The 21,627-nt window shown below is 39.1% G+C and overlaps 1 protein-coding gene across 11 annotated transcripts in view; it reads right to left on the bottom strand.

The window, feature by feature from the left end:
• The window catches only part of BLTP1 (bridge-like lipid transfer protein family member 1), an 87,024-nt gene that overhangs the window by 21,466 nt on the left and 43,931 nt on the right, over positions 1-21,627 (bottom strand). For 9 of the 11 annotated variants that reach the window (XM_064416415.1, XM_064416405.1, XM_064416406.1 and 6 more), the window contains 21 exons: positions 20,221-20,418; positions 19,384-19,595; positions 18,995-19,146; positions 17,970-18,120; positions 16,990-17,142; positions 15,501-15,741; positions 14,729-14,877; positions 14,090-14,309; positions 13,269-13,427; positions 12,098-12,273; positions 11,831-12,006; positions 10,501-11,207; positions 9,105-9,332; positions 8,640-8,733; positions 7,601-7,651; positions 4,587-4,793; positions 4,247-4,485; positions 3,425-3,669; positions 2,802-2,907; positions 748-845; positions 464-649 (listed from right to left, as the gene is read on the bottom strand). In XM_064416415.1, the coding sequence (XP_064272485.1) occupies positions 464-649; positions 748-845; positions 2,802-2,907; positions 3,425-3,669; positions 4,247-4,485; positions 4,587-4,793; positions 7,601-7,651; positions 8,640-8,733; positions 9,105-9,332; positions 10,501-11,207; positions 11,831-12,006; positions 12,098-12,273; positions 13,269-13,427; positions 14,090-14,309; positions 14,729-14,877; positions 15,501-15,741; positions 16,990-17,142; positions 17,970-18,120; positions 18,995-19,146; positions 19,384-19,595; positions 20,221-20,418 (4,148 nt within the window). The remainder of the gene's footprint in view (positions 1-463; positions 650-747; positions 846-2,801; positions 2,908-3,424; positions 3,670-4,246; positions 4,486-4,586; positions 4,794-7,600; positions 7,652-8,639; positions 8,734-9,104; positions 9,333-10,500; positions 11,208-11,830; positions 12,007-12,097; positions 12,274-13,268; positions 13,428-14,089; positions 14,310-14,728; positions 14,878-15,500; positions 15,742-16,989; positions 17,143-17,969; positions 18,121-18,994; positions 19,147-19,383; positions 19,596-20,220; positions 20,419-21,627) is intronic. The other 2 variants (XM_064416408.1, XM_064416409.1) reach the window with 2 other exon arrangements.

Below are 21,627 nucleotides of genomic sequence, written 5' to 3'. Positions count from 1 at the left end.
CGTAGCTATTTATATATACAGATCCTCTATGGTGACAGTTGATTTCTATGTCCTAAGATTTCTCTTTGTCTGTTTGTTTCTAGGCATCACAAAACACTCTCATATCCTAGAACAAGTGATTCCAGGTGACAGCAAGTTTAAAAGAGTACAAGAGGTACAACTGTCAAACCAAGACAGACAAACTAGGTCAAAATGTAGGTCTAGCAAAGTCTGGGTCTCCTCTGATCTTATTATTTCATTCAAATATTCTAAAAAAATTTTATTAATATCAACAAAAGTTTTGAGTTTGACTCAGTAGAAAGGCTATTACTGTTCTAAAGGGCTAAGAAGTTCTAAGATATTAATAAAATGGGAAAAAAACCCAGAAAAAAAACCAGCACTGCAACAACCTCTTGGCTTGATTATGTAATTTTTTAATCACACATTATTAAGAACATTACATGCAAAGATTTTGAGCACTAACCTGATGTTTAACAATCTGTCCCAGTGCCAGATTCAAATCCACCTGGCATTTTCCAAACAGTTTGAGGTAGCTGCTACTTCCAGGCATTGCTTTGGTTTGCAGTCTGTTGGAGAGCTCAAGCTCTATTAAGCCCGTTTCAAACCTCACAGCACGCATTGAGGGAGTTGTAGCTGTCACCTGAATTCCCTAATGGATAAGGAAGGTACCAAGTTAGGAGCATCTAGTTCAGATGATGAGAATGGAAAAAAGAAAAACCCACTACTGTTTTGTCATCATAAGATTACCTTAAACTGCAGGCTCAAGGAGTAAAGAAGAATTTTTGGTTTATCTCCGTCTGTTGTGCCATCATGTTCATTCCAAAGGGGTATTGGCTGCTCCCCTCCTGTACACATTAAATATGCAGTCACAGTTTTATCAAAGAAAACATTTTAAAACCAATGCATATTAAAAGGTGACAATGCATTAAGCCTCATTTTAAACAGTCATCAGTTGAAGGTTTATAAAAACAAGTGAGGATTGGAGACATCAGTGCATATTCAGCTTCTGACAGAGAATTAGAATCTCTCCACTAAGAATGAAGGAACAGAGACATGTTACCCCCTCCTGAGAATCTTTCCACAGTAGTGACACCTACTTTTCAAAAAGATGTTATTTGTCTCCTGCACCAATGTATCTCCTAGTTATCTGACAATACAAGTTTAATACTTGACCAAATACCATGCAAATCCCATGAAAATGAGGAATTGAAATTATATCAGTGTTTTTCCATGAGAGGAGGAAAGAGTATTCTGCAATTATTTTATTTTTGGGTGTACTTCCTCATCTTGGCACATTTCATTCCAAGTTATGTACCCTTGAAGAAGCAATCCTGGTTTTAATTCTCCTTGATATTTATCTACATTCCAACTTAGTTTATAGGAAGGGTTTGCTGCTGGAAAAGGCCAAGCCATTAATTCTCTCCAAATATGCCAATTGATCTAATTACAGTTATTTGGTGGTAGGGACAAGCAGCTGAATCATGGATTCAAAAAAACCCCAAACAACAATAAATTTTTATCACTCCATTTTGTATGGATAATTTTCTTTTAATCAACACTGCCTTCAATTTCCAGATGCAATTATTATGGACTGCTCTGTTCATGAACTAGTTCTCAATCTGTGCAACTTCACCTTCAGTAATTGGTACTTACACAGTTTTCATGTAAGGATAACATGCAAACAACAGTGCAACACAAACAGTAATTAGAAAAAATACTGCAGCACATCACACTAATTGGTGTTTTCAAGCCATTAAAAAAATTACTCTGCTCCAAGCCAGAGGGACCAAGCCAATTTCTGCCCCTATTGTTCTACACTGAACATCCATACAGACCCATGGATTGTTGACCTGACCATGTCCCTGCTGAATTACCCCAATATGGAAGCCAACAGTCACATTTCAAAAATCATCAGGCTGCTACGTGCAATACAAATTTACAGTCTGGAAAAGCAGAGAACCAGCACTGGTAATAAATTCCTCACATAAAAATGCAGTGGAGATTGAAAGGCAGGCTCTACAAAATGCTGTAAAAGCTAATAAAGGTTTCCTGGTTCAGCACTGTATGCTCCTCCACAAAAAAAAAAAAATGTTCTAATAGAATAATGACAGCTGTCAGAAGATTTATTCATTCCCTAAGCATTTTCTTACTATCCAATACTAATATATTTTTGCTGGAACAAATATCAGGGTGTTCCTTGTTAGCCTTCAGGGAATTTGGCATTTTCCATTTTCTCTACTGCATTTTCTAACTGCCTCAAGGGCACATCATGTGGACCTGCACCATTCTTTTACTGCATTTGTATAGCTGAACACACACACACAGAGGGACATGAAAGGAGGTAGATGTACACACAGACACTTTTTACTTAATTACTACTTTTTATTCTTTCTTTCCTAATTACGTTTCCAGCTATTGATGAATCTTTCCACTAAAAATCAGGTGCATTTCTGTAACAGTCTTTTAGGATAACTCAAAAAATGTTCAAATCAAACAAAGTGAATACACAAAGTAACCCAGCCAAGGTCAGACCATAGTGGGACACAGAGGCTGATCCCCAGAATGCCAAACAATCCTCCTTTCCAAAAAAAGTCCTGCTTTTGATAGATCTAGAATAATTTCCAGAGCCTCTGTTACCATTTCAAAGTCCAGTTCTGCTTCCTGCTGCTGCTTGCAGTGCTAGAGGTGAAATGAGGGTGTCTGTGAAATTAATGAGCTGATCCTGAGAGCTACATGGCAATGTTGCCATCAAACAAGGTTTGAGGATCTTACTTACAGCAGCTTTTAAGTGTTCTGCTTACCTGAAACCTTCTGTATGACCTCGTTTACTTCCTTCATGAACACTTTTTGCACAAATACTAAATGGTTTAAAAGGTCAGTCGTGAGATTATGTTCAAAGGAGCCAACCTGTGGAAACAGAACATTTGAGAACAAACCTTAGTTTTAAAAACAGTGGATGTTTAGGTTGGCTTTTTTTTTAAGCTGGAAACATCAGAATTCTCAATTACAAACATGCCAGACTATTTTTCTGACTGAAGAATTAGTCAGTAGGAATGCCCTGCTTTTCCCCAGCAGATTTTTCTTTTAAGCAGCATCCCTTTTTCCTCTGGAAAAATTAACTATGGAAATTGGCACACAAGTAGAACTTATGAATAGAACACTCTGTGTTGAACAGAACATTTTATATCATTAAGGTTCTATGTCATGGCATTATTCAACTTATGGAGCTGTCTAATCACAAAAAACCCCCAAACCTACAGCTATAAAATAAAAAACCTTCCAGTTTTTCACTATTTGGATTCAACCTGTAAACCTGAGAGTTCTGAAGGAGGCAGATGGTTTAAAAAAATGCGAAGATGCACAGACAGAATCGTAACAGAAGGGAAGTAAGTTATCAAAGATGCCTGCAGCCTTCAAGAGCTACCTCAGCCACACAGCGCAGGTAGTTGCCCTGCAGGTAGTAGCCTTGCTTGGCAGGGAGCTCATCGATGCTCCAGATCTGGTCAGAGTAAGTGTCGTGCTCTTCCATGACATATTTCCCTGACATGGTGACAGGAGGCAGGTTGAGACTGGCCGAAGGAGGAATGGTTGACATGTCAGTGGCAGAAACTTTTGAAGTGAAGCGCAGTCTGTGGTTTGGAAGCTCAAAATTAAATCTGGTTTGGGCACCTGTAAAATGAAGGTGGGGAAAGAAAAGGTATGAATTGGCAAAAGAATCTCTTATTTATCCTTAAATTTAAGAACAGTTTTACAACAATAGAAAAAAATTTAAATGGTTAAAACATTACTGGAGTTCACAGACCCAAAGAACTATAAGTATCTATCCACATGACTCTGGGTTGTCTTAATTTCTAAAGAAAAAGAAGATTCCATAGTAATAAGGGGGAAGTCATACAAACCACCTCAAGAGTACTGAGGCCATACTATTCTCAAGTAGCATTACAAATTAAAATTTAATTAAGCAAAGATCATACACTTATTTCAGCAGTTAGAGGGAAGCTTCCTGGTAGGATGCCATATATGAATGTATACATGTCTTCATGTGCTCTTGCATTCTGCCTCTGGGAATTGTCTATAACAACCACAGTGAAAATTCTCTTTATGGGCCCACCTGGCTGAAGCCCATGTTAAAAAAAAAAAGCTGATGGCAACAGATTCATAGCTCTAGCTATAACTCAACAGAAACACCGGGTGCTTTTGGCTGCTTAAAAGCAGTAATGTTTTTAAAGCTCCAGAGAACTGTCACCTGTCATTCCATGACTCCTCATTCTTCCCATCTTGTATTCCGCCTTCAGGGAGGGCAGGAGCGCTGCTCCGATAGCAATCCCATCTATCATGGCACTGAACTTCAGCACTATGGGCTTCTTTTCCAAGCCTTCTGGCAGCTGGGGGAACTCATTTGTTTCAACCGGCGTTTGGTTGATGCTCGTTGGAGTCTTCTCAGACGGCAGAGGAGTGGCCACATCTTCTTTGGCTGGCTGGGGCCTGCGGACCGCGACAAAGAGAAGGAAACCCGTGGTGTTAATCTGCCACAGACACCCGAGGTGACAAAACCCTGGCGGGGGGAGGGCTTTGGGAGCACTCACGCGGTGGAGGGCTGGCGGATGAGGTCGGAGATCTGCTTGGAGAGCTGGTGGGAGCTGCGCACCATCATGCTGTGCAGCGTGGCCGGGTGCTGCGGGATGTTGATGCTGATGGCGCCCACCTTCACCACGGCCGCGTTGTTGGTTTTCAGCCCCCTCTGGGCGCTGTACAGGGCCTGGGATTTGGCAATGCTGCACTTCACCACGGTTCTGACAGCAAAAGGGAACAGCAGTCATTTGCACGCCCTTCCAGTTGCATCTTACACCGAGTTTTTAAGTGTTAGCTGAATTTTGAAGTAGTGTTGTTTGTCAGCTACAAACATCCCTTTTTCTTTCACTTTACACACAGATGCACTACATGCCACAAACAACTACGCTACACTTAAGGGAACTACACATCATGCATGGCAAGAAATATCTATTCAAAAGTGCTATCCTTGCTCAAAGTAAGGTCATTTCAGTGCATACACACCAGGCTGCACATAGACAAATTTGCACACACAGAAACAAAAAAAGAGCCTTCCATTTCAGCTCCTGTTCAGGAATAATCTTGAATCATTCTTTTGGTAAAAAGTCAAATCTGAGTTTTGCATCCAAGTGGGTTGTTGGAGGAAATACTTAACAGTAAATACACAGCATGTGACAGATGAATTTGTGAATTATACTGATGTTTAATTCAAACATATTATTCCAAAATACATCATCTAAACTTGATTTTAATATTGAGGAGGATATGGTTCACAATGGTTACCCAAGATAAAAAAAATGTAATTGCACTAAGCTGACAGTTTTTGATGTCATAACAGAATTTTGGCACAGCACAATTCACTACACTCCTATTACAAGTATATTGGGGTAACACATTGATGTTTCTATGGTCAATTCCTGGAGGATTACCCAATGGAAGTATATTATGCAGCCAACACAGAATTACAGCCTTAAAGAGAAGGCATGTAGTTGTCAAGATGCAATACATCAGCTAAAATGGCTGAAAAATAGACTATAAAATTGCAAAATTCAATGCAAGTTTATCAAATACTGTATTTCAAGGGGTAAAACACTTTTTGTATCATATTTCAGTTGTTTCTGGACAGTTTGGCCTCATGGTGGAAGATAGAATATTCTATGAACTCTACTCTCTAAGTAATGTTTCTTCTTATTGTTATGTTAAAATATCAGCAAGCCCAAAGCAACCCAGATGTGGAAATACAAACTAAACCAGAAAAAAGACATCACCTTTCTGCTTACAACCAAGAAATACACAACAGTGTAAGGCAACCACTGGCCTATCAACAGGAAATTAATTGACTGAAGTTCAAGGAACACTCAGATTTTCACAGCTATGCAAGAGATGCAAGTGACCTAAAGCAGTTCAGAATTAATATTTTAAGGCAGACCATCAAGTAAAAATTATTTCAAAATACGTGAAGGAGGAAACAATTCACAACAATATTCAGAAAAAAACCATACAAATAAACATTACTTAAGAAAAAGCCAGAATTACATTAATCCACCTCTTTAAAAGAAAAACATTATTTTTCTTGATGCTTGCTCATTTCCCACTCACTTCCTGCTACCATTCTGACTCAACTGTTGTGAAGCCAATCCAGAACACACTTCCATCTCCATCTATAACACAAAATACTGCTGCATTCAAACGACTTTAAACATTTCCCTAATTAAAAATATATTACACCAGTATAGCTGTTGCAGAAGAAAAAAAGCTCAGCAAAATTAACTGTGCTTTTCTCCATATTTCATGCAACAAATTAATTTCACTGCTGCTTGCCTACAAAGAAACTATTTCCATGACAAGAACGAAATGTGGAACAACTGTCTGGCTAGCCATTTATTATTAAAAATCTGCAGTTTGCTCAACTACAGAGACATGCCTGTAACACATCTGGTTGTAGCTTATTAAAATCATTAATGATTATTTCAGTTATATACCAGTAATGCTTCCAGAAAGAATTCTATATTCTCACATCAAGACCATAAATGATCACTCTCCAGACAAATTTGTGACAAAAAGTCTTTGTCCCACTACAGAACCTATACAAGGCCAGTACTCAACAGATTTTTGAGAATGTTGTAACAAGTATGTGCGCGGGGGGGAAGTCAGCAGGAGGCCTGTAACACACAGGAGCTACTGCACCCAGGCAGCAGCAGATACCTGAGATGTAAATAAAAGGATCCTTCAGTGAATTCCGGCCATAAGGAACTGTAACTTTCTAAACCAGAGGCTCTATCATGTCCATGACCCACCACCAGACCTATCCAACACGGATTAAAAGGATTTATCCAATCCTTTTAATCATTTATACTCTTGTTGACCACATCATATGGCAGCCAATTCAACAGCTCAGTGATGCTCTGGTTTAATGCTGCTACCGGACAAAAAGGAACACAAATCCCAATATTTTCCCTGCATCACTTGCAGTTTTTCAGTCCATCACCTCTCATTCCAGAGCCATAAGGACATGTTAGTTAATCCTGCATTACCACAACACTGAATAAACAGACACAGAGAGGAGACCTGCACCCACACACACAGAGCTTCAGCATGCCTGGGAATTAAACCAGCACACAGGGAAATAAAGACAATAGGGACTGGCCCTGTTCATGATTACACCACAACTATCACTCCAAGCACAGCAGTTTCAAAGCAAATCTCACCTCTGTGTTCCCTTGCATTTATCATCAATATTTCAGCTCATTAAAATAAGTACAGAAGCAGATCTAAAGAACTTAAGGGCCAGTGAAACTATTCTACATTACATTAGTGAGTGCAGTGTAATAGCAGTCCCTAAAACTTTATTGCTAAGATTGACAAGGGCTTTTTTTAGGCAGTATTAGCAGGTTTCATTAAAAAAAGCTTATCTAGGTAATACTAGGTGGTGTACCAAGATGTATTCAAGCAACATCTGCCTCCACAATCACACACAGTAAGAAAGCAGCCATTATCTACACAATACAGTATTAACTGCAAGACTATTAAACATAATAATATGACATACAGAAACTCTTGTTTGGCTGTGCTTGTAGGAGATGTAGGAAAATCCTCCAGTCTACAGATGAAGATTGAAGAGAAAGCAAGAAAAACAAAAAGCAAATAAAGAATAAACAGTCATGCAAAATTAGTCAGTTAATTACTTGTAACCCACAATATGACATTTATTTCCAAAATTACCAAGGTGAAAGTTTTGGTTTTGCTCATGTTTGTTCTTTGCTCTTGTTGTTTTTAAGATTTATCATTATTTCCACCCTTTCCTTTTGTACCCTCCCTATATGTAAAACAAACATGAAGAGCTTCAATCACCTTCATGACTGTCAGATTGGAACTTTTACTTATCCCTCTGAAACAAACTTACTGGAAGCAATTTAGCTGAGGAAATTATAAAATTCTGTAGGTTTTAATGTCTGTGTAGCATCCTCCAAACTACCCAGGAATTAAAAGGAGAGAGAAACTTAAGTGACATTGTTTAGCCCCATTCTACAAGAGTCCTGTTCTAAGACCAGTACACATACTGAGGGTTACCCAGCTAACACCCAAATTGTGTGAGGGTGATCTGTGCTACAAACAATCGTGGTTCAGCTCATTCTGCAACTCAAACAGAAAGAGATGCAGCTGGGAACAAATTAAAATAATGCATGGCCTTTTTGAGTCTGTGAACCTGGCAGAAATAAAAAAGACAGAACAATGTGGATGCTGAGCAAGTGATTCATTATGTTCATGCACAAGAAGTGGTTCTCTTCCCCTCCCCTGCCATGTTGTGTCTATTACATAAAAGCTGGAGAAGGGATATTAGAACTGTAAAACTAACATGAGAGAACAAAGCATGATGCATCATGAGAGTTGAAAAATATATCTATTCAAGAAACACTATAGCTCTTAAACAGGAATAATTAGCATCAGTAGATTAACTACTCCCTACAAATCTCATATGGTCTCAACCTACAAGTTTCAAAAAGCAATTAGAAGCATAAGAGAAAGAATACAACTCATACCACTTCTATGAACTTGAATAATTTTCAACTGTGAGATCTCCTACTTACTGGATATTTGGAGTAATTCCCTCCAGCAGGACAATATTGACACCTCCTATGTGAGCAGTGGCACATGTCTCAGTCATCTTTTGGTGTAACACATCTTTAGGAAAAAAATGTATTTAACAGCATTTCAGTCAGTACAATACTTCAGGTATTCTTACTGCTTTTTAAAATATTGCAGCAGGAAAATAACTGAAAAATTACAGCTTCAGCAACCACAACAAGTGATGCCAACTATAAAATGTGACAAGAAGAAAGCTTTTGAAAATTAGTGACTGTCTTCTAAGAGAATTTCCTCCACGGCACTTTCCGAAAAGCATGCAGCATCCTTTTATAATCCTTCAGCACCATAGTAATAATTTTTTTAAAAGCAGTTGTTGAATATTATTATATTACACATAGACATATTGCACACACACATGTAAAGCTGCCAGGAACTGAAGTACAGAGAACGCTTTTAGCCCATCCCACCTTTCATCTTCTCTTTCAGGGTGAAGCTGCCGTGGATCCTCTTCAGCTCTGATTCCATGGTGAGGCCACCAATGTCAGCCTCCAGGTGGGTTCTGTTCACCATCCCTATCCCAAAGACGATGAGGGTCACGTGCTGCGGCTCCGAGGTCACCAGGCTGCGCTTCCGCCCGTTGTCCTGCTCGTTCTCAAACACCACCCTGCAGGCAGGCTCCGTGGGGCTTCGCACACCTACAGAGACACCAGCACAAATTCAAGGCTTCATTTGTAATAAATCCCTGGCGTACCCCGTTTATATTTGTATTTCAAACCAAGGATCACACAGCTTTCACGTCAAGAAAGCTCTTCAGGAAAATTATCTGTGCCTTGTTCACTCCACCCCGACAGCATTGCAACTGAACTGAATCCAAGACACAATGAAGACAGTAATGAGTGATGTGGTTTCATTATTACTCACAGATATGCTCTCATGAACCTTATATAAATATTTGTAATGATCTGATTTTATTGTTATACCAGAAAAAATGCCCTGACATTTTCCAATCTTCCTGTTTATTTTTTTGATCATTCCACAGGCAAAGGTTTTTATAATTCTGTTTTGGATGAACAAGTTTTCCTTTTCAAAATTCAGGAGGCTAAAAACAATTTTAGAAAATTTACATTTTGTGCAGATATTGTAACTGTGGATATGATATTCTGTGCGTGAAAGACACTGGTATCTGTCCAATACTATCTGACATTTTCTCAAAAGTTTTTTGTTCTTTAGTTAAAAGAAGTCCAAGGAAAATATGGCAATAGAGCAACTATACCATCCCCTGCATATTCACAGCAACTAAGTTCAGCAACAAAGAGAATGATGCTAAGTCAGCTCTCAGACTTACTCTGCTGTGTTGAAACACAATGGAAATAGCAATAATCACACCAGATATCAAAGTTTTAGGTGAAAATATGGCCCAAACACTTGTAATCTTTGTGAAACTTGGCCAAAATCACTATTTCACCTTTCCTTCTCTCACAGCAAGATTCACAGATTTTTTTTTTACTGTCAGTCATTCTCAATGCAGAGATTAATTCCCTCAGGATGGCTTATGTACATGCTTGCATATTTTCACAGAATGATAATATACAGCATTTCCACACCCCCTTGAACACAAAACAGCAACTCAGGAGGAACAAACTCAATCCACACTATGCAATTAGTGAGAAAAGTTAAGCTTTCCTTTTGTACATCATCTTGGTGAACTAATCAAAAGCTCACCTCTGTCCTCACCACTTTTCCCTCTAATCCAAGTTAGATGGGGTGGGCAGCTGACAAAAAACACCTCATGAGCAAGTTTTAGAAGCACCATTTAAGCAAAAGCACACACAGTCACTTATTTGGGCTCATGAACCACTTTACCTGTTGGCCCAAAGGTTTCAGAAGACTTCTCTAAGATGCCGGTAGGATCAGAAATGAGTGAATAGAAGTTCAGTAGCTTATACATATTTTGCCAGCACTCCGCAGAGGGCTCGCTCTGCTCCGACACAGTAATGGAGTCAGAGTCATCCATATGGATTGTCACGTGGTCAACCACGTCTTTGGAGCCTTTCCTGGACACTTTGGACGTCCTCCGCTCCGACCTCCCCAGGGAATTCTTGTTGCGAGCCTCCTTCTTGTTGTTGTCGTTGTTTGCTCTCTTGTTCTTGGTGTTGTTCACCCTGGTGCCCCCGTTGAGGCTGCCCCGGGAGCTGCGGCTGAAATCCGAGGAGCGGAAGTCCCGGTGCTTGCGGGTTTTGAAGGTGGGGGTCGGGGAGGCCGAGCCAGCCGTGTACCTGCTCAGTTTGATGTCTGTCTGCGTGGCCTTGATGTCGTCGATCATGGTGCTGAACTGGTGGATGAGGCGCACCAGGGCCATGTCCACGTGCTGGCTGATGGACTGGCAGGAAATGGTGAAGTTGCAGTGGAAGGTGTTGTAATAGCGCTTGTTCAAGTCGTGGAAGGAGAGGGCGTTGGTGGAGTTGTGAGGCGTGCACATGGATTTCTCCATCACCACAGCGCTAATGCTGAAAGTCTCCAACATCAAAGCTGGTTTGAATTCCAGAGGAGGAAGATTGACAGCTCCTTGCCTAAGGAAAGGAAAGGTACAAGTTACTGCTGTGCTGCTTTTTATGAGAGTGAGTGTCAAATACCTTTTTTACACAGCTTACATCTAATTTACTGAACCCAGCCTTTTATTTCCCTTAGGATATCACCTTTATACCACAGTTCTAAATATAATAAAATGAACTTTTAAAGTTTCATACTGTGTGCTACTAACAGAGAAATCATCCAGTTCTATGAAACCTAGCTTGGCATGCAACAATTACATTATATCCTAAAGTTTTGCCCAGAATTGGTCTGGGGGAAGATTCAGCATTTTCACAAAAAGTCACATCATTATTATTTACAAGATTAATTACTAAACACCATTTCAGAGCCACTCAAATTCTCCCCCACTGTTATTCCCACCATCTCTTCCCTTTCCCCAATCTCCAATTTTCAAAAGCAGCTGAGATTGTGACAGTTAAAATTCCCAAATCATTCCATAGGAAGATTAAAGAAATATTTTAACAGGAAGACAAAATGAAAGATTAGAAGAATAAAGGGCTGCTCCTTATCCTGTGAAAGTGCTTTGGAAATCTGTCACCACACAAAAAGCCTAACTTCTGTTCTTTAGCCAACACATGTGTGTTTAAACCTCTCATCATACCTTCGGGCTCGCTTGCTCTTCCTCTCCTTTGCTGTGTCTGAATCAACAATATCTGCTCTGAGGCAGTCCAGAGTTCCTGAGAAAGAGAGGTACTCTCCAAAGTACATCCTGTAGCACAGGGGCATTGCATCCTGCGACTGAATCCCTGTGTAACTTAGCAGAGGTTTGAAAACAACCTACAAAACAAAATCCACCCATTTAGTTATGGAAGGCCTTGATCATTTCCACATTCCTGCTCACCATTTGGTGATGTGCAACCCCAGTTACCTGCGCATCTGCCAGCTGGACAGCAGGGAAGCCCTGGTTACCTTCTTCTACTCCTGCAATGTCATCCTGGCTGGTGCTGTGCTGAGAGTGGGTGCCATCCAGGGTGTTCTGGTCGCTGGACAGGACTGTGTTGAAGTCTGAAGCAGAGGGGATAGTAGGAAGATTGGGCGCCACACCTGGAAAATAAATACCCATGGAACACTAACACCACAGCAAATCTTACCACCACTGACATGATTAATTCAGCAAAATTATTTACACAGATAAACAAACCACAGCGGGGTCTCTAACTTCACAAAGGTGGCATTCAGGACAAAGAAACAGCCTGATATTGCTGGAACAGGTAGAGATTGTCCAATTCAAATTTGGAAAGAGTCTTTCTGCAGAGAAACACATCCCAGTTTACAAAGGAGCCACAATAGCTCAGCAATATGTACAGCACAATGGTGTTTGTAGGATCAGACTGTTGGTTCAATATTAAAAACAAACCAAAACAACTTCCTGTTGCCTACGATTAATATAGCACAGTTGAAGGAGTGTTAACAGAAAAAAGATTCCAGTGTAGTGTTAGTGAAAAAGAAAATTAAGACACACATGGAAAAGTCAGAATGATGACAGGCCAAGAAGAAAAATAAATGAGCTGCGATAAATTGTTACATCTGATTCTTTAATACACTTATGACTTTCAGAAATATATTTTTTCTTTATTCCCTTACACCAGTTAACCCATTCCTAAGTTACTTTCAAAACACATGCTTAGTCTCAAAATTGAACTGAGAAAGAGCAAGAATTTCAATGCACAAATCACAAAATAAGCATATGCAAATTAGGTCAAAAATAGCCAACAAAACCAAGGAACTCAGCAACAGAAGATGATTTTATGGCTTAAGTTTTGGCAGCTACACATGGCTTTGGCAGCTACACTGACAGCTCCAAATGCAAGAAAAAGCTAAATTTTTGGAGGCAGGATGAGGCAAAAGAAAACAACAGTTTTGCTTAAATCCCATCTTTTCATTTTCCAGGTTGCTGCAAAGTCCCACAAGCAATACTTCGAACCAGTTAAGTCCTGTTGACCATAAACCACTCTCTCAATTACTTCCAGTCACAAAGTGGCAAACACAGGCACGGCCAACCCAGAACCACCTGGAGCTCAGCTGCAGATTAGCAATACCTGTTGGAAGGCTGTTGTGCCCAGACTTGGTGGCTGGACTTTCCTGCACGACACTTCCCCTGTTGCCCACGGCATTGGACATCCAGTTATAGAAACTCACGGAGGAGGGCTCAGACAGCAAAGGGTGCTCAGACAACATATCTGTGGCCACGGTGTTTCCTGTGCAAGTAAAGCAGAAACTTCAGCATTTCTTGCATCCAAGCCAGGAGAAACGAGGAACACGGCATGATTTCACTGCCAACACCTATAAACTACAAAAATAAGCCTAATTCTCAAGGTTTATTCCACTAAATTATGTGTCAAACAGCACTATGGGTGCTACCACAGAAGTTATACGTGGCACTAATGGATGTTGCACTACACATGGCTTTGCATTTGCTCATCTCTACCATTAATTAGAGGAAAGGAGTCATTAAGAAACCAAAATACCTTTTTTTCTGAACAATATTTCAGTCCCTGACAGCAAAGGAGAGAGGTTTTAGAGAAAATACAGTATCAAATACAGTACATAATTTACATATTAAGAAAAACTGATAACAATACACTTTGAATAATAACAGAGAATAAACACTTCCATGTTGCAAGCTTCTAAAATATTTCTTGAAAATAAACATTTTCATAAACCATTACTAAGTCTTCAATTTATCATATGCAAACTATGTTACTGAACTATTACTTTCATCTCTCTTTTTGAGCTACTCACAAAGTTAAGGAAAAACAAATACAAAATGGTTATTTCCTTATTCATTCAAAAAGACTCGAAAATTATGCTACATCATACCTGTTTATGCTACATCTTACTTTTTTATGCTACATCCTACCTGTTCTTGTTAAAGAACTACTTTTAACTGCAGTTGAACTTCTTTGAGGAGTCCCTTCCAAAAGATTGTGCAGGCTAGGAAAGCTCCCAGTGAGATAACTGAGCAGACTTTCTTTCCTTGGGCTTTCCCTGACTCCCATTCCGGAGCGGCCAACGTGCACTGGTGAATCCGTAGCTGTATCTCCACTGGTGTAACTCAGGGAATGATATGGATGGATGCCCTGTGAGCAGAAAACAAAGAAATTACTGAAGTACTGTGGACACTGCAAAAACAGAGCAATATAAGGTTGGAACACAATAATTTTACTACAAGTTACTGGAGAGCCTTGCCAGTATTCAATTTTGTACCATGACGGTTAAATCCTTGTTTCTGCTGCCATAAATAAAAGATCAAAGGCTGTAAAGGTTAGGTCACATCCTTAAATGATGCACAAGAAGTTAATTGGCAAGAAAAACAACAAAGAACAGATGAAGAATATAGACCAACTGCTGGAGCATCCCTTTTGTAAGGTCAGGAGCACACCCTCCATGTGTGTGTAGTTACTTTTTGCATGCATTTATAAATCTGCAGCTACAGAACTGCTCCTGAACAGGCCAGCTACAACCCCCTTTGCCCTGGTGCCCAGCCCTGTGCACTCACCTTGATTTTCAGCACAGAATCGCTGTGAGTGTGAGTCTTGGACAATTTCCTCATGATCTCAGCACCAGTGACAGGCCCAGAGGAGGCGCTGGCAGGGGGAGGGCGGTTGGCTGTTCCTTCCAGCAGCATCGTGTGCTCACTCACGGTAGCTGCACCCAAGCAAACACTTGTCCTCATTTAGATATATTTGGAGAACCAACATTATCTATTATCAGGCACATTTATCTACAAGCAGTCATGAACTTCAAGTGCTGGCACACACCCACACAATGCTGTCTGATTTATAGACAAATAAGAACACCTCAGACAGGGGTCTGCTGGGTTTTGTTTAATAATCCAAGTGTTTCTGCTTAACCTAAACATATTTGAGAGAAGGGGGCAAAAATTGCCTTTATACTGTATGATTACATACAAGTATCTCACACAAACATCTTTGCTCACTTAAAGCTGCTAACTGCTGCCTGGCTTTTAACTGAAAGGTAGAAAATAATTAAGTTGATTTATTTTGTGCAGGAAAAAAAACAAGACAAAAGATGTGAAGAAAAAGAGGTCTCCTATTTTATTTTTCCCTGAACAAGCACTAGTTATTGTAATACTGCAATTATCATTGTTAGCAGCAGCTTCAGAATGAAGGTGATATAAAAAAGAGAAGCGTGATAATTCTAAAAAGGAGACTATAATGTGTCAAGCATTAAAAGTAAAGAAGATACAAATGTCCGAGAGGAGCTGCTTGCCTCTATAAATTTTTATGGAGATGATAACATGAAAATACCTGCATCAAATTCAAACTCTGCTCCATCAGCACTCGTGTCACTCTGAAGGCCCCCTCCGTTGTCCAACCCAAGGCCATCCTCATGCTCATGGCAGGCATTTGGCTGCAGTTTCATGGGCTGGGTTGGTCTGTGCAAGCTGACTCCTTTAAAGGCTGGGGTGACCACAATGAACTTCATCCACTGCCTTGCTAAGGCAACCAGACCTTTCTTTAAGGTCACTAAGGCAGGAAGACCATCACTCTTTAAATAAAAAAAATGTAAAAGAGGCACAGTAAAAATTCATATCACAGCATTTTGAAGTAAACTGGAGGGGAGAAAAAGTCAAAGCTCTCTTAAATCTCTACACTTAAGAAGCTTATGACAAACATGCTGGCACCATAACACATCAAGCAAGAAGCCAAGGAACTGAGAGATAAAAAATTACAGCTTCATTGAACACAGTAAATACATTTATCTATGCGACCTGAGGATCTAGCCCAAGAGGCCAAAAATAAACAACAGGAAGCAGGTTTGTTAAATAAGAAGCTAAAAGCACTTGAGTAATTATCAGGCTCTGAGCTATGGGCTAAGATTTATAGCAACTCTGTACAAACAGAACTGAAATTAAAAAGATTGTTTTTTCCATTGTTCATAAGGAGTGGTTTAGGAGCATAAATCTCAGGCCAAATATAGGGATTGTTTTGATTACATCACTGAATTGTCCTAAAGAAAACAAAAGCTTGGTATTTTGACCACAAATCAAACTGTGCTATTTGTGCCACAAACTGTGCTATTCCTGATCACTGGCTCTCAGCTGAATATGCTGAAAACCAAAGTGTTTTAATCTGACAGCTGTGGAATTGGATTATGAAAATGACACAAAATCAGGAATAAACACTCCTCCCTTCTGCCTGATGTTTGTTCAAATAACTGTTATTTCCCACTACAATCTAGATATTAACATTCTAAAGCCATTAAGAAAAATATTAGATTCTTCAACCATAAAGTTTTTACAATTCTAGCTTCTTCCTTAAACTGTCTGCATTACTCCAGTGTTTCTACAAGACATGAAAACTAGCTCCAAGGAGACAATTTGGAGACAATAAACTAACCAGTTCATGCACTTGCCTCAATAATTGAGACTCATTCAATTTTAAAACCATAAAAAATAAAACCTTATAAAAAAAGCCACTGAAATATGTTAGAGAGGGAATGAAATCTGATTTTAAAAGCCACATACAGTTTTAAAGACATCCCTTTTTGGTTTATGATCTCATGCATCTACTAATAGTTTGATAAACATGAATATATACAAGTCATAACAACAACAGCAAAGAAAATGAAATGAGAGAAACAGTACCCACTTATCACTTGAAAGATGCATATGAGTCTGGGTTATATTTTCTTGTTTGTTAACCTTCCTCAAACTGTTGCCAAATTTAAGACATTAGAATTGGCATATGTGAAACTAAAGGACTGATATATTTCCAGTTTTCCAGGGTAACTCACCATAGTGGCATCCTCAATAATGGAGTAATTTGCTTGATGGAGGTAATGGTGCAATATATTACAGAGTAAACAAGAGGGATTTTCTTGCAAGAAACGAGCCACTTTGGTAAGCCTGTTGTACTTGCTTCTCAGAGGGAAGTGCACACTTTTATTCTGGATTAAAATAAAAACATTTTCAACATATGAACATACTTGCAAATAGAGCACCAATGCCAAGATTTCATCCATGAAACAACAAATTTCTAACCTCATTTTGAACTTCTGCAACAAGGATTTGCCTCATGGGTACCCACCTTGTTTTAAATACTGCCTGTGAAAAATAATTCTGGATGCATATTTCTTTATATGAAGCAACAAAAGAAAATTCAAAATTTTCCATTTGAATGGATTCAAATTGCAGGCCTTATAAAGTTACATCTGCACTAACAGATATATATGCAAAGCTAGCTGCAGTTTTTGAAGAAACAGTTTATTCCTAGTTAAAGACAAAACAGGCACTTTTTAAAATTTGGTTTAATGCTAGAGAGAGGGTAGGAAGAAGAAACAGGAAGGCAGGTAGGAATAAGAGACTGCTGCAAAGGATAATATTTGAACAGAGCAGAAAATCAGTGTCACATTTAGGTCATCAATCTCACTAAGCAAGACAGGATCGCAGTGTGAGTATCATGTCCAAATCGTCCCACTAGATGGTGCCAATCCAACCAACAGCAAACAAAAATACTTCATAAAATATACCAGGCACCACAGCCATACTTCTTACTCTTATTTTACCTGGAGATGCACTCCTGTGAGACTTGACTCTGAAATTCAGACTGTGTACAAAAAGCACAGCTTTTTGTGACTTCTTGTGACCAATACCAAAGGTTCACAAGAGATGCTCTAAACTTGCCAGTGAAAACATCCAGAATTCCAAAAACTACATTTTACCTATCACACTGTCCTGTTCTAATATGCTCATTGATTTTATAAAGGTGATTTACCTCTAGAGCTTCTGTCATAATGCACCCCATAACAGCACAGATTCGCAGGGTTCCTTCAGTTTCCAGCTTATTTAATGAAGACTTCACTTGATCTATGGGAACAAGCCAAGCACCAACTGCAGGTGTTGCAGTGCTCAGGAGGTTCAGCTGCCTGTGGAGACAAATAAAGAGAAAGGGGTTTTCACAGGCAGCAGCAGCAACAAGCAGGATTTTCTGGTGCTCTTATGAACAACAGCCAAATAGGTGGGACACTGATGCAAAGTAATAAACACAAACTAGCTGCCCAGAAAAAAAGAACTGGCAAAAAGTACCTGAGGCAATTTCTGTTTTACTCACTCACATACTCATGATTCTTCCCACTTTTGCTACTGCAATTCCCTCCTTTTCCCATTTGTATTCCCTACTGAAATCATACAGTTTGAAATTCTCATCACTGACTGAATCCCCCATGAAGTGATGCATGTCATGAAGGACTTCTGCTAAAGGGCTGAGGCAAGAGTACCAGCAGAGTGTTTTCTAACTTATGGCTTTATACTGACAGACTGAAATATTTGGCTTATTCTACATACACAATGTGAAAAACTATCTTAGAAATACACATCTAGAACTTTATAGTGCAATGGTAGATCATGCATGATATCAGGCTGAATACCAAAAGCACTGAGCTGGTCTCTTCACTAGCATGTCACCTACTCAAAACAAACACCTTCCCCTGCCTTTCTCCCTCATACATTTCCATCTCACCAGAAGCTGTTAGTGAGGGCTTTTGGTTTAATTTGGCTTTTTCACTCGTCCTTTTTTTTTCCTTTTAATCACATCTAAGAATTTTCGAGCAGCACTTCCACAGAAAATACAACAGTAAAAAACTGAAGCAAGTCTTACTGTGATATATACAAACTCAAAATTATAATTTCCAAAGAAGCTTCAAAAATTATTGAAATTCCATTCAGAACCTACCAAATACAAATGCAATTTAACAAAGCAGAACTGCCATTTTCTCTCCTTTATATCAGGTAAAATTATACCTTGAATATATATGGGCTGGGGAGCGCACATTGGTGGGAGCTGCAAAACTAAACCAAATTTCTTTGATTGTCAACTTCATGCTGCAGGAGTCAGGGGGAGGAGGCATCAAGGGGATATCTTTTTTCAGATCATCTGATTCAACACCTTCATCCTTCAAAAACAAGGAATCATGAAGTTAGAAGGGAAATCATCTCCCAAAATTGTTACACTGAAAGGCACTAACATACCGTTTGTGCTCATATTTTTTTTTTTCCACAGGCATTTGGGCAAAGCAAAATAAACTAATGCTGTCCACTAATCCTCCCAAGAGACCCTGCAGAAAGCTGGAAGTTTAGTGTCTAAGCAAACAGGATGAGTGACTAATGATTTCTACCCAGTTTGAACATACCTGCTCATCTGAAACTGAATTTCCATTAATATCTGAAGAGGGACTTATTCTGTCACAAGGGAGGTTATCTTCAGACACATCAGTGTTGTAGCCACTACCAGTGGGGGAATCTGAAGAGTTGTTTGATGCAAGCAATCCACCTCTTTCTGTGTCTCTTGATTTGCCCATGACTCCAAATGTGTTATACAGCACTGCCCCAGACTGTCTTCCCCCTGGAAAAATACCCAGACTGTAAAGGTTGGCAGCACATAAACAGCTGTAAGTTATGGCCCATAGAGAAGTTCTGTGCTTAAGCATAGCAGCAGAGAAATACACGATTTTGGTTAAACTAGATGAATTACATTTTATTCAACAACTTATCATTACAATTTTGAGCCTCTTCCACAAGCAGATGAAGAGTACTCACATAAAGACTCTTTCAATATTATTCTCTGAAAAAAAAGTAACTGAGATGATAGAAAACACATGTATACTGGGGCTTTTTTTTACTTTTTGTAACTAGCTTTCCCCTCCCACAGAAAAACTCTGGCTCTATAATGCACATCCTGTGGATAAGGTGAGGATTTGAGTGATCAGTGAAAGCATCAATTTCAACCCTAAGTTCAGATACTTCTGAGACCAGTTTATATGAAATTATTTCATACTCTATTATTAGTGGTACTTATACAATAAAGACATTTTTAGTTGTAACCCATGAAATTTGTTTACCACAGATGTGCACTGTTCAGTATCGCCCAGATTGAACAATTTCTAATCAAATAATTGCTAAGCCAGAAGACCTATCAACAGAATTGTCAGTAATCTCATAAAACAATACACAGCCTTGCAAAGCTTTACCTTTTATAGTTAAATTTTCAATTCCACACTCAAACATTATCCAACCCCACTTCTCTTGACTAGGACCAATTCGAGCCACATCTGGAACAGCTTGTTGATCTGTTTCATCCACAAAAGTGAACTCATCCAACTCTTCCAAAGTAAAAAGAACTTTTGATTTCCCAAAAGGAATGGCTGTTATTGCACAAGTTCCAATATCTGTGAAAATAAGTAGATAAATAAATATTTACTACTTTGCTCCAAAATGGAAAAAACTTTACATCTTCCAAAAAGCTCTCTGAAGTTTAAGAGTGTTTTGGGGGAGTTATCCCTTTAGTATTCCTCAAACAGGAGGGGGGAAAAAAAGAAAGGAAGTCTAAACTTGAAATATGAGCAAGAAAAAGCACAAAAAGAAGATTAAAAAAAGCCTTTTTCCTGGTTTGTTAATATGGGCGGGATAATTTTTAAATTTGAAAAAAAAAAAAACCAAAAACAAAACAAAGGACTGAGCCAAATTTTAAATCATTTTATACCTAAATGTCAAATACCTCAGGAAAAGAACTACACTGAGTCAATTATATCTCTTAAAATCCTCACTCTCTGCCTCCAATTTGTAACTGCACCTACTTTTGAAGTAAACATGAGATGCTAAGATCTTTAGAAAGGCTCTTCTCAAACCTTTTAAATAGAAGATGATGACATTTATTGGTTAGAACTCCAAGACCGGCCCTCATGAATGTGTGTAGCACACCTGACACAGGGCACTACTGACAAGATTCTATCCACAACTAAGTAAAAAGGGAGGTAACCATTTCAGTGTTCTCTGTTTTTGTTTTCCTCTAACTTCATTTGCTCACTCATCTTTGCACAGCAGTGGGATTTTCTGTAGTTGATTTATTTATTGTGTATTTTTTAATCATCCTGGCTATACAGAATACTTCCTCATGTCTGAAGACTCCTGTTCCTTATGGAATGGAGTAAAAACTGGTGTAGATTCCATCAAAATTGAAGCAGTTTAACAAAACTGCCTCTACTTTTGGTCATCTTTTCCTGGTTAGTTTTTTGAGGATCAGGAGTTATAGCAAAATTTAACTCATGGCTTCTTGAAGGCATTTCCTTAACACAAACAACAAAGAAGTCAATTGGGTAGATCTCATTTTCAGCTTTAGAGTTGTTATGGTTAACAATATACAGCTTGTCATGCTGACATTTCTGGCACAACAGGCACATTATTGAAAGTGTTAGAATGCAGTAAGAAAGCAAGTAAGTGCAATTCATTCCCTGCAAAAGGTGACAAGAAATGGTAGCTGCAAAGATATTAGCTGGGAGGAAGGGAGCTCAGGCCTCAAATTCCAGCAGTGCGGGTCAATGTTTACAGGGCAACACATCTGCCACACAAACTGCTTACAAGTTTGTCTTGACAGCTTT

This window comes from Passer domesticus, chromosome 4, assembly GCF_036417665.1.
Source record: "Passer domesticus isolate bPasDom1 chromosome 4, bPasDom1.hap1, whole genome shotgun sequence".
Classification (NCBI taxonomy): Eukaryota; Metazoa; Chordata; class Aves; order Passeriformes; family Passeridae; genus Passer; species Passer domesticus.
The sequence above is the reverse complement of the archived record's forward strand: the minus strand, read 5'-3'. Positions and strand labels throughout refer to the sequence as shown.